This window comes from Perca flavescens, chromosome 3, assembly GCF_004354835.1.
Source record: "Perca flavescens isolate YP-PL-M2 chromosome 3, PFLA_1.0, whole genome shotgun sequence".
Lineage (NCBI taxonomy): Eukaryota > Metazoa > Chordata > Actinopteri > Perciformes > Percidae > Perca > Perca flavescens.
Window position 1 is genome coordinate 32,108,777 of NC_041333.1, and position 12,691 is coordinate 32,121,467.

General features: G+C 40.7%; 1 protein-coding gene across 1 annotated transcript in view; it reads right to left on the bottom strand.

The window, feature by feature from the left end:
* Positions 1–1,320: 1,320 nt before the first annotated feature.
* appbp2 (amyloid beta precursor protein (cytoplasmic tail) binding protein 2) overlaps positions 1,321–12,691 on the bottom strand; it is a 15,557-nt gene continuing 4,186 nt past the window's right edge. The window contains exons 2-13 of the mRNA XM_028573755.1: positions 10,377–10,465; positions 9,189–9,340; positions 7,990–8,113; positions 7,505–7,673; positions 7,216–7,305; positions 6,991–7,058; positions 6,797–6,902; positions 6,544–6,668; positions 5,993–6,078; positions 5,558–5,748; positions 4,402–4,567; positions 1,321–3,265 (exon numbers count right to left, since the gene is read on the bottom strand). Of these exons, the coding sequence (XP_028429556.1) occupies positions 3,003–3,265; positions 4,402–4,567; positions 5,558–5,748; positions 5,993–6,078; positions 6,544–6,668; positions 6,797–6,902; positions 6,991–7,058; positions 7,216–7,305; positions 7,505–7,673; positions 7,990–8,113; positions 9,189–9,340; positions 10,377–10,465 (1,629 nt within the window). The 3' untranslated portion in view covers positions 1,321–3,002. The remainder of the gene's footprint in view (positions 3,266–4,401; positions 4,568–5,557; positions 5,749–5,992; positions 6,079–6,543; positions 6,669–6,796; positions 6,903–6,990; positions 7,059–7,215; positions 7,306–7,504; positions 7,674–7,989; positions 8,114–9,188; positions 9,341–10,376; positions 10,466–12,691) is intronic.

Consider the following 12,691-nt stretch of genomic DNA (forward strand, 5'->3'; position numbering starts at 1 on the left):
GATGGATTAACCATGATGATATCTAACAGCGTAGGAGTATCTGAGGGTAGTTTTCCATTATATTTTTTGTAATTATTTACTTTGTAGTACGAGAAGATATGTAATGACCATTTGTCCACAAGCCCAACTCTACTGTAATATACAGCTTCCTGCAAAGTGTCCAAATCTAATCTGCCATCTGTGTATAGAACTGCTTGGAAATACCGACTGCAGGTAACATTCATTTCCACCTCTGTCCTGGAAAGACTTTGTCTGTCTCCCAGAGGGAGGGTTTGTGTGTGGAGAAGGAGGGTGCGCTTGTTGAAGCCGGAGCACCGAGAGTGTAGCTGAGCGTCCTTTTAAGGGGGCTAAGGCAGGACCTCCTCAGCTAGAGCCACTCACATCACTGCTAGAGAGGGAGACGTCCGACAGCACTGAAGCAACAGCAAGGCAAAGCTCGTTTTCTTCATTCACTTAAAACTAAACACAGTGGGGTGCTTATCGAAGGCATCACATTTTCAGTAATGTTGCGGATATCCATGCCTGAATTCATTTTAAAGCTGGACACCATTTTCGCATTTTCCACCAGTAAGAAAAATCTCATCAGTTAGTTCTCTACAGAGCAAATCACAGGAAATGTCAGTAGAAAAATGTAGACAGCGGTGCCATTACATTGATGGTTGGTTTTTACACTGCAAAGTGCCTACTGTAAGTACATACTTACTTAAAATTGGTCCCAATTTTGTATTTCCATACTGTACATTTTTGTTTATGTTGTGCGTTCATGTAAACAGAATGGATATCTGCAGATATACAGTTTTTTTTTTAAAACTCTCAAATATCAATATTGGTATTACCCTTACAAGTCCACTACTGGTTTGGCTCTAGTCAAATACGGTTGGGAACCACTGCACTAGTGGTAAGTGAGATGCATTTTTCTCGGTAACTTGAGTGATCTGATCCTTTAAAAGTGCTGCACGCAGAGCAGCAGCTGACGCACCAGACTGACATGAGTTATAACAAAGTGAGCACCACGGCGTTAATGATTTTAACCAGAATGTTATCGGGTCAGGGTTATTTATCCCATTGGTTCATTATGATTAAAGCTCTATGGTGAAACAACTGATGGGATTTTGGACATAAATAATCAGTATGATGGAAGCTGATGGAAAAACATGGTCCAGTAAAAAAACAAAAAACAAACAAAAAAAAAAAAGATATCTGGAACTTTGCATGAATGGAATATCTTGACAGGAAGGAGTGGAGAGGAAAGGCCAGATGCACAGGTAAACAGGCTGGCAACACATGCATGCATACACACATACACAATATTGGTCCCCATTGTAGTGCCCTTAAGGGTATTAATAGTTTATTTAGCACTTAGAAGTATGGGTCCATCTACAGATAACTGCAAGCTGGTGTAAGGCTAGTAATCATCAGTGGAGCACTTGGGCACCCAGAGTTTTATCTGTGTATACTGACACACACATACACACTCACACATGAAGCCACACCTTAAGGTTAACAAATAAATGGAGGCTTATAAGCCTCTGTACATTTAGCATCTTCCTCTTTTCCATCCTATCCAAGTCCCTTGTTTTAGAGTAAGAGTGTTGTTGTTGCCGTTTCTTCAGAATTCATGGCTCACTCAGTAAGAAAAGCATACACAATGGGCTACATAAACATACTTTTGCATATTATAAATTATTGGCATTTTTAATTATCGTCAGTACTAAGCTTGAAAAAAAGAAATAAAATATACTGGAAAAAAAAAAAAAAAAAAGACCTGTGAAGCCTGTTCTGTGTGTAACAATATACCCACTGGTTGAACACATTCCACTGTTCTTGTGTACTGTAATCTCTCTCCAACAAGCAGTTCAAAACAGGAGTTCCCTTATGGTGTTTTTCCATCGGCACTTTTAGCCGCTCCTGATTTGCATTTCCATTACTAGATTAAACACGCCGAGTCGCGCCCGAAATGGACCAACTGCGGAGTCGGGCCAAGGTGCTCCTCACCCACCATCAAGCGGGTTGCGGTGACGTCTCGCCGACCGCAGCCAACCCATTGCCGTGAAACGCCACTCTTTTGACCTCTAGTCACAGCCATGGATCAGCGTGCTGCGTTTAAACGTCATTGACTCAAGAAAAGCAGTTTAAGACACCTTCGAGTGGGTAGGCTTGTGTTTATAATGGAGATGCAAATCCCTGCTGTGCTGTCAAACTGAGCCAAGCCAGCACACGTGTATGGAAAAACACCATTAGGATCCACTTTCATTTCTTTGCAAAGAAAAGAACCAAGAAAGCCTTCAATTGAAACTTAAATGTACAATCTGCTGTATTATTTTACTGTACAAGTGTCAAAAATATCTGACATTTTTTCCATCTCTGATCCCCCAAGTGATGATGGAGGATGTGGGTTAAAACAAGTTTTTCACAGATGTGTGTGGGGTCCAGACACTGTCCTGTATATAGCCCTGGAGAACTTGGTTTTGATCTAGGATGAGTCTCATGGCATTCAGAACTACACTGGTTCAAATACAAAAAGCAAAAAATCTCCTCCAATTCCAAACTGAAAAGAATAAGGTGAGCGAGACAAGGAGGAGAGAGAATTTGTCATCCTTACAGGATGATTGACGGATTTTTTAAACATTTTTTTTTTACTTTCCCCCCCCCTCCCTCAAGTCGTGTGTCCTCTTTCTCTTGGAGAAATGCAACTGTCTGCTCTGTGGGGTGAAGCTGCATCCAGTCCGGAGTTGCATCTTGATGGTTTGAATGAATGTCGGTGAGGTTTGAAAACGGTGTCTTCTCTACTTTTTTTAATTCCACAACTAAATGTGTGTGTATGTCTGTGTATGTACTGGCAGCTGCAGTGACTATAAAGCCAACTGACTCGCCAGTGATGCTTGAATCGACTGTGCATTACTATTTAACTGTGTGCAACTGAAGCATCACATTTGGGCTTAGTATGTGTCCTCGCCAGGCTAAAGCCCATGTGTCTCTCTTCTTTCTCTTCCCTCATAAAATCAGCCAAGACATGGGCGGGTGGGGCCCAGGCTCTGGGCCAATAGGAAGGCTTGTACCACCTCCTGGGTCTGCTGCGGTGTAGTGTTGACGTCCTCCAGGGCATCTGCCACCGCAAACTGCCGGTCCCTCAGCCGGTTCCAGTTAGACAGTACGTTGTGGTATTCAAACACCTTCTCGTAGTTCCCCACTGAGTTGTAGAGTTTGATTAGGCCTCGGTAGTCGTACTCCAGCCCACTGTAACCCTCTCCAAACAGCTTCTTACCTGTTAGGACACATCACACACCAGGTTTGTAATCATTCTAGAGTTGCAGTGATTAGTCGATTAATTAGTCAAATTGACCAAAAAATGAATTGCCAGCTATTCTGATATTCGATTAGTCAATTTATAAGCAAAAATGTACAACATTCCATTATTTAAACTTGTCAAATGTGAGAATGTAATGCTTTTTCTTGTCTTACAATATAGTAAATTGATGTCTTTGGGGTTAGGACTGTTGGACGGACAAAACAATGTCAGGCTCTAAAATAAAGGTTGACATTTTTCAATATTTTCTGATGTTTAGGAGCTCAAGCGATTATCAAGAAACGTATAGGCTCATAATCAATAACGAAAATAATGGTTTAATGCTATCCTACCGTTTCTTTTACAATCATTGTTTATTTGTCTTTTGATACGTTTATGTTTATATATGCACCGTCCACCAAGGAAAATTCCTTGTGTTACTTACTTGGCAATACATCCTTTTCTGATTCTACTAATTAGAATCTAATTAGACTCCTAATGACTAACTCAATGCCCCACCGTGGGCTACTAAGCCTTGGAAAAACATGAAGTATTAGGGGCTCGTGTCAACATATGAGACAAGCATATCAAATCAGTGATGCACGTTTGTCTCTGAAGTAAAGGCTGGACTACAATAGAGCTGTTTGGAGCAGTTTGTGAACAGTGTTTTCTGTTGGAGGTGGTAAGTCCCTTTGGGGTGGACTTTGGGCTTTTTCACTTTGTAAACCAATTACATGCACAAAAAAGATATATAAAAGGGAAAAAGCCAAAAAGCATAATATGAGCACTTTAAACCAGGCTTTGTAGTATCTAGAAGCAACCATTTACTGTAACCATGGAAACTATGGTGAATGGCTAACCCGCTCTGGAGCAGGTTCAGTTCATAAGATGGAATCAAAACATGCTACCAGCCTGCTTAATCAACAGTTCACTGGAAAAACTAATATATCATTTGTACAGTACAGTATCCCGGCATGAACAAAAGTACTCGATTTACAATAGAGTGAGCAAAGTGAGAACAGTTTTTTGTTGTTGTTGAAAACCAGACAAAGATATAAAAAAAAAAAAAAAAGTAATAGCCAGCATGAGTGACCCATCCCATCCCTGTGTCTGACCGATAGCGATGGAGCGCAGGTAGAGCCTCTCTGCGTCTTCATACTGGTTCATGTCGTAGTTGTAGAGGGAGGCCAGGTGACCCACAGACAGAGCCACCTCGTAGTCCTCGTGGCCCAGAAGCTGCTCCTTGATCTGGATGGCTTTGATGTGCATCTCCTCTGCCTCCTGGTTACATGGACACCCGTAAAAACCACAATAATTAATTGGTTTCTTTTCCACAGTCATAACTTAAATACCAATATTGAAAAAGAAACAGGTTTTGATTACTTTAATCATTTCTTCTGTTCATACTGGCCATTAAAAGATCATTTTCTAAAAGCACTTTCAATGTAAGTGATGGGGGATAAAAAGCATAGTCCTTGTCCCATGCATAATGGATGCCATGAGTTATTTTAAGCTAATATCCCTTATCAAACGTGTCAAATCAAGTGGATATCTTCCACTGACAAAGTTCTTCCTAGTAAAAAAATTTAACACTGCCTAGGAAACACAAAAAAGGGAATTTTATACTAAAGACTGTAACTTTGTTGCCTGGGAACCAGACGTATCTGCATGCTCATGTTTTATTTGCTCTGGCAGATGCATCTGGTCCTCCTCCGCTTTGGACAGACTTCCAGCGGCCTTAGACGTGCTGGGCCAATCACAACCGGTTGTCTTATATGGGGCATGTTTGAGACAAAGACCGTAAAGAGGGGCGCTGTTTTAAAAAACAATCAAAATGACTGCAGCTGATGTGGAACTTTGTGTTTAGGCCGTTATCATGTCAGGATTAAACAAACTGGAAGGTATATTTTCGCTAAAAGAACAGAAAGAAAAAAAACATCAACAGCACTTAAAGCTTTTCTTGAGAAGAAAGATGCGTGTTGTGTCGGTCGGATTTGGCAAATACCAGCTCATCTCTGCATCTTATGTCTTTCATATGCCAAGACCCAACTGGCAACAAGCTCTGAGCTATTTTCTCACACAGGCACACAGGCACACAGACACACAGACACACAGACACACAGACACACACACACACACACACACACACACACACACACACACACACACACACACACACACACACACACACACACACACACACACACACACACACACACACACACACACACACACACACACACACACACACACACACACACACACACACACCTTGAACTTCCTCATGGACTGGTAGAGTCGTCCTAAGTTGCCATAGTGTTTGGCTGTCTGGACGTTGAACTCTCCGAAGGCCTTCTTGGCCAGCTGCAGTGAGGAGAGGTGCAGGTCATGAGCCTCTTGAAGAAGGCGCTCTTCTGTCTCTTTATTGTGGCAGTCAATGGCGATTTCCTCCAGAATCAGAGCTGAAGGCAATAAAGTATGATCAAGAACATATTAGACATCTGGCCAGGATTTACCAGTGGAGCCACAGTGACAGCACCATGTCATTTCTTTGGTACCAAATGTGAAATATACCAGGTTTACTAGGATTTCCCAACACTTCACTGTTATTATGCTTGTTTTAAGATCGAGTGCATGCCTGATATTCCCCACCGTACCCTCCACACAGTGGGCTGAAGCCCAGTATCTCCAGAAAACTTGCCTTACCTTTGACTCTCTTGGAGGAAGCCAGCAGCAGATGGTCCTCAGGCAGAATGTGAGTTATGATGTCTATGGCACGTTCTGCGTGGAACCTGAGGGACAAACACAGCGGCTGACCCAAACATGCCATGCAACTCAGACTTGGCTAGAAACTGTATTCTACTCAGGATAAACACTTCCAAGAAAGCCAAGTGTTTCCCCTGAGGAAAGTTGTTGTGAAGCTCACATCTGGGTTAGAGAGGTCAAAGCATTACCCAAACTCGAAGAAGGGCCTCTGTATACAAGACGCTGTGTCACTGGATCAGTTAGAAAAATACAATCTTATCCTCGCCATCATCTATCATTGTGTCTAAAATGATCAACGCTTTTTAATATATGAAATGGCACACATCCAAAGCATGCAGCCACATAACATATATATCCCGGTCCAGTGAGTAATAGAACAGGCACAGTATGAGTCATAGTCTTGTGCTATATCTACAAGAGAGCTCATGTCTAATGTAATTAACTGGCTGGTTTAGAAACAGTCACAAGTTTGTAAGATTCATTGTACTCACAGAGCGTTGTCAAATTTCCCGGAGCTATATTGGTGCACATATGAGGAGTAGGCCAGGTCTTCATGGGCTGTGGCAACGTGGATGTTCTTCCCCCCGAACACAGACTGTCGGATGTCCAGCGCTGTCTGGAATTTGTAGAGAAAAAAAAAAGGACTTTAATTTATATATAGATATTATGCCACACCGTTTTTTTAATAATAAACTGGGGCAGAGAAAACATCTACACACTTCTGTTGCCAATCACTCTACTTACCTGGTAAATAGCAACTGATTGGCATATGTTGTCTACATTTAATAAGTAAAATCCATAATCTAGCAGCGTGTCGGAGTACTTGGGATGCTTGTGTCCAAAATGTTCTCTGCAAGACGCAAAATATTGAATTAGAATTCACGATAACAGAAAGAAAAAAAAATGATATATTATATTTATAAGGAACAGCAGGTTACCTTGCTAAAAACACTGCATGTTTGATCAGCTGCTCTGCTTTTCTAAACTCTCTCTTCACAACGCAGGCCTGCAGCGGAGAGACAAGTCAAATTTCAGACAATGTCAGATCAAGGGATTTCCTTACAATGCACAACAGATTGCTGTTCTGTAGATACATTTTGCAAAGACACCTTATCCTCAATAATAACAATAATATCTTGTAATATTAACAGACAAAAGTTAACCTTTGAGGCTTGCCGGAGGACATCAACCACTACTTTGACAGGCAGCCCTGAAGTAATTTCCTTCATAGCTTCTATACACCACCGGTATGCCTGGAAAATGCAGGAAAAAGATATGGGTTCCAACTTTAATCCATGTCCGTCTGGAGTATTTCTTAAAAACTCTGCAATGCTGTAAACCAGACTCACATTTAACAATTCAAATAAATAAAACTAAAAGCACTTGTCTTTATTGTCTATAATATATAAGAGATATAATATTATATTCCCTTTAACTGGTGGTGACATATACCTCATCATAGTGGCTTTTGGCGAAGAGCAAGGCACAAAGTTCGCCGTACAGCGCTGCCTTGTTGGCCTGGTGGCCATGTTTGGCTAGTTTGTCCATGTAAGACTGAGCAAGCTTGAAGGTCTCCTCCCCCAGGTGGTACTTGCAGTTGCCATTGCGGACATGAAGCAGCCTGTGCAGACAACAGAGGAAAACTTAGCACACAGTCGAATAACTTGGCACACACACCTGAACGAATATATCGGTAATAGCCAGTTGTTGGGCTGACGGTGGCCAGTTGGAAAACGTTAACATACCGACCGACCCTTGTGTAATGACACGAGAATGACATTTCAAACTATGGAAGCCATTCTGTGGTTGCACCACTGAATAGGACAGAAATGAAGGAGATATTTTGAAAGTAAACTAATCCGCACAAAGGGTCTTGGGTCAAAGAATTCTCGGTAAATATAACCGTACACTGAATGTCGGCAGGTTTTGAGACTGACCTGACACAGCATTCCACAGCCCGGAAGCAGTGGAGGACTTCACTGTGGAGTGTGCACAGCTGCAGGCATGACAGAAACACTTTCTCTGCATCTCCATACCAGCCTGCATCAGACAAGAAGCCACCTAGAATAATAATACAAATAAAAATAAAAACATCAGATTAATCCAACTGGCTCCAAATGAGGAGATAGATTCAGCATCACCGGTGGTAACTAGTGGTTTAAATAGATTATCTTTATTAAATATATTACCCAAATTCAAAACAAATCCAAGCAGAAAATCCCAAATGCACAAGCAACACATCTTATCACTTGTTCAGGCTAGCTTTTGGGTAGCCTGTCTTTTATTTATTTGAAAATTGATTCTTTTGTACTTGTATCTTATTCTATTGACCATTTTTACTATGTTTTATTGTCTATGCACATTGTAAAGCACTTTGTGAACTTGTCTGTGAAAAGCGCTGTATAAATAAAATGTACTTACTTACTTACTTACTTACTTACTTACTTACGGTATCTTATCCCACAGGTATTTGTTAAAGGGAGAGCAAATGTTAGGTTATGCAGCGTTACATGTGTTAAATGTAAAATAGCAAAAACCTAATGTTTCTATACTGGGATGTCCTTATGGAACAACCTGTCCCTGCATTTTAAAAAAAGTCAAACAAATGCAATTTTTAAAACCAAAGTTAAAGTGGCTTAGTGGGGAGTGTTTTGTGTGGGTTCACTCTTAAGGGAGGGGGTTTGAACCATGGGCATGGAGTTGCAAGAGGGATTAGTAGGCTTGCAATTTATTTGTTTCCATCTATTTGTATGTTTCCATGTAATCCATCGAGGAAGACTTAACACATACTGTATGTATTTTTAGTAATGCTTTTAAGTGCTATCCTGGATTTTTTGTCATGACACTTCTTTGATTTGTTGTGCTTTTAAATTGCTAATAAAAATCTAATCGTCACAGTAGTAATAAATGTGGTACGATGAGATTTGTTTTAAAGCATCCAAATTACTATGGACTGCTGGCATTGATTCGGCCCATCTCTGATCCCTGATGTATTTTTCCTATGAGCTGAACCTATGACAACATCAGTGGAAGGAAAGAATAGCCTCCACTTATTCACTCATTGTCTGATTGTTTGAGATAGTCTGTGAGATACAGTAACAGCCAGAGTGTCTGTGTGAAACCATTCGTCCCCTACCCAGCACGAAGCCGAACTGGATGGCCTTCTCTTTGACGTGGGCATCAGACTCTGCGATGTAGGAGCAGCGGCGGCTGAAGGAGTTTGCCAGAACCGAGGCCACTTTCACACCGTGGTCCATTAGCGCTTGAAAGCAGTGGTGCAGCAGGTGTCTGCCGTGGGTGGAACAAAATAAATAAAGCACGTCAGTGGAGGGTATAACTAGAGTGTAAGATTCATATTTTGTTTGTTACATTTAAGCCTTCACTAATAGGCTTAAATCTTAACAGACATTACACACATCTGGCTTATCAGTGAATATCAATGCTAATGACTACTGCTATTGTATTCTCATTAAGCCCATCAATGAAGGTTGAAAGCAACAACACACAGATAACATTGTGTGTGAACATCAACAATACACTTTAACCTATAGGTTACTTTATTGTGCGATGTGCACAGGGCGTTACATTTCACCAAGCTCTTATACGAGTGTTATATTTATTTACTTTCACAAATATAATAATAATCATTTGAATAGAAGCAGAGTGTGGTATGGAACTTAAAATGGCTTTGCTAAACTGATGCAACTAACAACAAGAGGTGGGGGGCATACAAAGTACATCAGTCACAGGCGAGGAGCAATTGATTATATAAAACCTGCTTTTTCAGATTAGGTCAAAACAGCAAATGAGGGATAGACTAGGCCTAATAAAACAGAAAATTATCATTTCTCACCAGTTCTGGACAATGTCTTCACTGTCTAGGAATCTATTCTTCCAAAAGCAAGTCATTTATATAATAGGGATGCAACTACCAATTATTTTCATTAGTATCAGTAATCTGCTGATTTTCTTTTGTCTATAAAAGAAAAATAGTGAGAAAATAGTGAAAAATTTAAATTTCTGAGACAATGTTTTCAAATGTCTTGTTTTGTCCAACCAACAGTCCAAAATAAAAGATAATTCTAATAAAACATATTCAGCTTAATAACTTATAAGACAAAGAAAGGCATCAAATCCAAAAAATTGAGAAGCTGGAACCAGGATAATTTTTTCTGTTTTGTATTAGAAAAAAAAATTATTATTAAAATATTTGGGATTAATTATCTGTAGATGGACAGATCAATTAATTGACTATTTGTTGCAGCTCTATAATATACTACTATCTGACTTGTTCCATTAGATACATTTGGCAACATATTCTTACCTTTTGTCTGAAGCCCGCAGTACTTTAGCAAACACCTCCAGCTCACAGAACTCTCCTCCCAGCTGGCAGAGCCGGCCCTGCTGGTAAAGCTGAGAGACACACAGAGGGAGGGATAAGGTCAGCGTGGAGACTTACTGACAATAATTCTAATGTCAACTCTTCCATTCGGAGCACAATGACAAGTCTATAGGTAGTACCAAAGACCGTATATACAGATGGACGACGCAGAACTCTCTTAATTCCTCCGACTGTGCAAAAGTGAAAGCAAAATCCAATACATCCTGATTAGGGATGCTGCCTTCTTGTAATTTCGGAGCCAAAGTCTGCACAGCAGTGATTGGGCGGTGGAGCCATATCATCCCTCCCATACACCTGCCCAACCAACCGTGAGTAACTCACAGTGGTCAATCGTGACGTTTCACCCCATTTTTATAGCATTGATTAAGTAATTAATAACTAACTAGATAGGAACTACCTAAAATGACATCATTATTTATTTATTTATTTTTACCTTTATTTAATCAGGGAAGGTTCACTGAGAGGAAGCCTCTCTTTTGCAGGAATGCCCTGATCACATTCACACAGTTAAACCGTCATAGCTGGAAGCTGCCCAGTACAACTACAGTCTGATCTGCTGGCCACTGAGCAGCTCCACTGGAGCAGTTGGAGGTTAAGGGCCTTGCTCAAGGGCACCTCAGTGGTGGTAATGAGGGAGGGACAAGCGCTGCACTTTCACTTTCCCCACCCAGACATTTTTATCTTGTCGGTCTGGGGATTGACCCAACGACCTCCCGGTCACAAGCTCGCTTCTCTAACCTTTAGGCCACCACTTTTTTTGTTTGGCCCGTGTCTATTCCGCTAACATGGAGCAGGGCAGGGTCTATGACCTATACTGAAGCCGGCCACCAGGGGGCTATCAAGATGTTGTGGTTTCTCTTGAGAGGAACTGTAAAGCTGTTCATCTTGATATAGAGTTTATGGTAATAACTGATCGGAATAATAGCGTGCAAAGAGTGTCCCAGCGGAGAGATACAGAATGTCCTTTCTGTAACTACAATGGTGGAGTTCCTGTCCTACTTTAATCCTAGTCTCTATTATGGGTGTTTTAAGTGATGCTTTAGAAAATACTGTCTGCTGATCAGGAGCAACAATCGAAATGCACAGAACTGGAAGGTGTTATAGTCAGTGGCTCTTTGAGGTGGGGTCTATAGGGGACACTACCAGTTTCAGCTGCGTCTCTTCAACTGTATTTATTGGGTGAAATCTCACTTAATGTCAGAGTGATGTGAGATTACGTGTTGTGGGCATCTGCTTATGACAGTTGGTGGCAATTGAGGAAAAAGAAAATTCTATTGCTGAAATTACAACTGAATGAAACAAAGAGTTTTGAGTATAATTTACAATGTGCCATTATTTTGTCATCATTGTATAGTAAATGAAGTTTGTACTCCATATTATGTTAACAGGTTTTTATTAACCACACTTGTGGCATGGCTCTATGGAGGACAAAGTCAGTTGGCCCTCCACTTTGGTCTAGAATGAAATATCACAACAACTACTGGATGGATTGCCATGATATTTTGTACAGACATTCATGGTAGCCGGGGGTCAAGGACTACTATCTTTGGTGATCCCCCAACTTTTTCTCTAGTGCCACCATGAGGTTGAAATTTGAAGTTCTGAGTAATTATTGGTTTATTACCAAATACATGCAAAAGTAAAGACACTCCCATCAGTCTCTCAGCTGTACTTAGCAAACATTAGCATGCTAACATGCATTATACCCGGTAAACATTACCATGTTAGAATTGTCATGGTGAGCATTAGAGTTTAAAGCACTGCAGTCCTTGTATGCTAACCCTACTGCTGACAGCTTAGAAAGACATGTAATACTTTCGTGAAACATGGCTTCACCAGCCGCTTCATTTAAACTATCAATGGTGAGCGTAACCATTACTAGCACTATTTCTGTTGTTGTTGCCAAGTCTAATAAGTTAAGTTTTTCAGTTTGTTTAGAAATGAAATGTGTCACATGCCACTTTTGTCTGGTGTATATTTTGTAACTCACTGGTATATATACTGTATGGTCATAAAACATATGCTCATTTATGATACTGGCAGCTGGTGGTTGGACAGACATTCCTCCTTAACCAGACACCAAAACACACTTATTTTATTGTTAGGACAGGTGTACGAGAATTTGCAATCAAACTGTCCTACTCAACTTATGCCGTTGGTACTGTCCTGTGTTGGTAGTATTCACCACCCTTGGCTCATTTAAAGCTTTAACTTTGTCAACTTTAAGTGGAAACGCT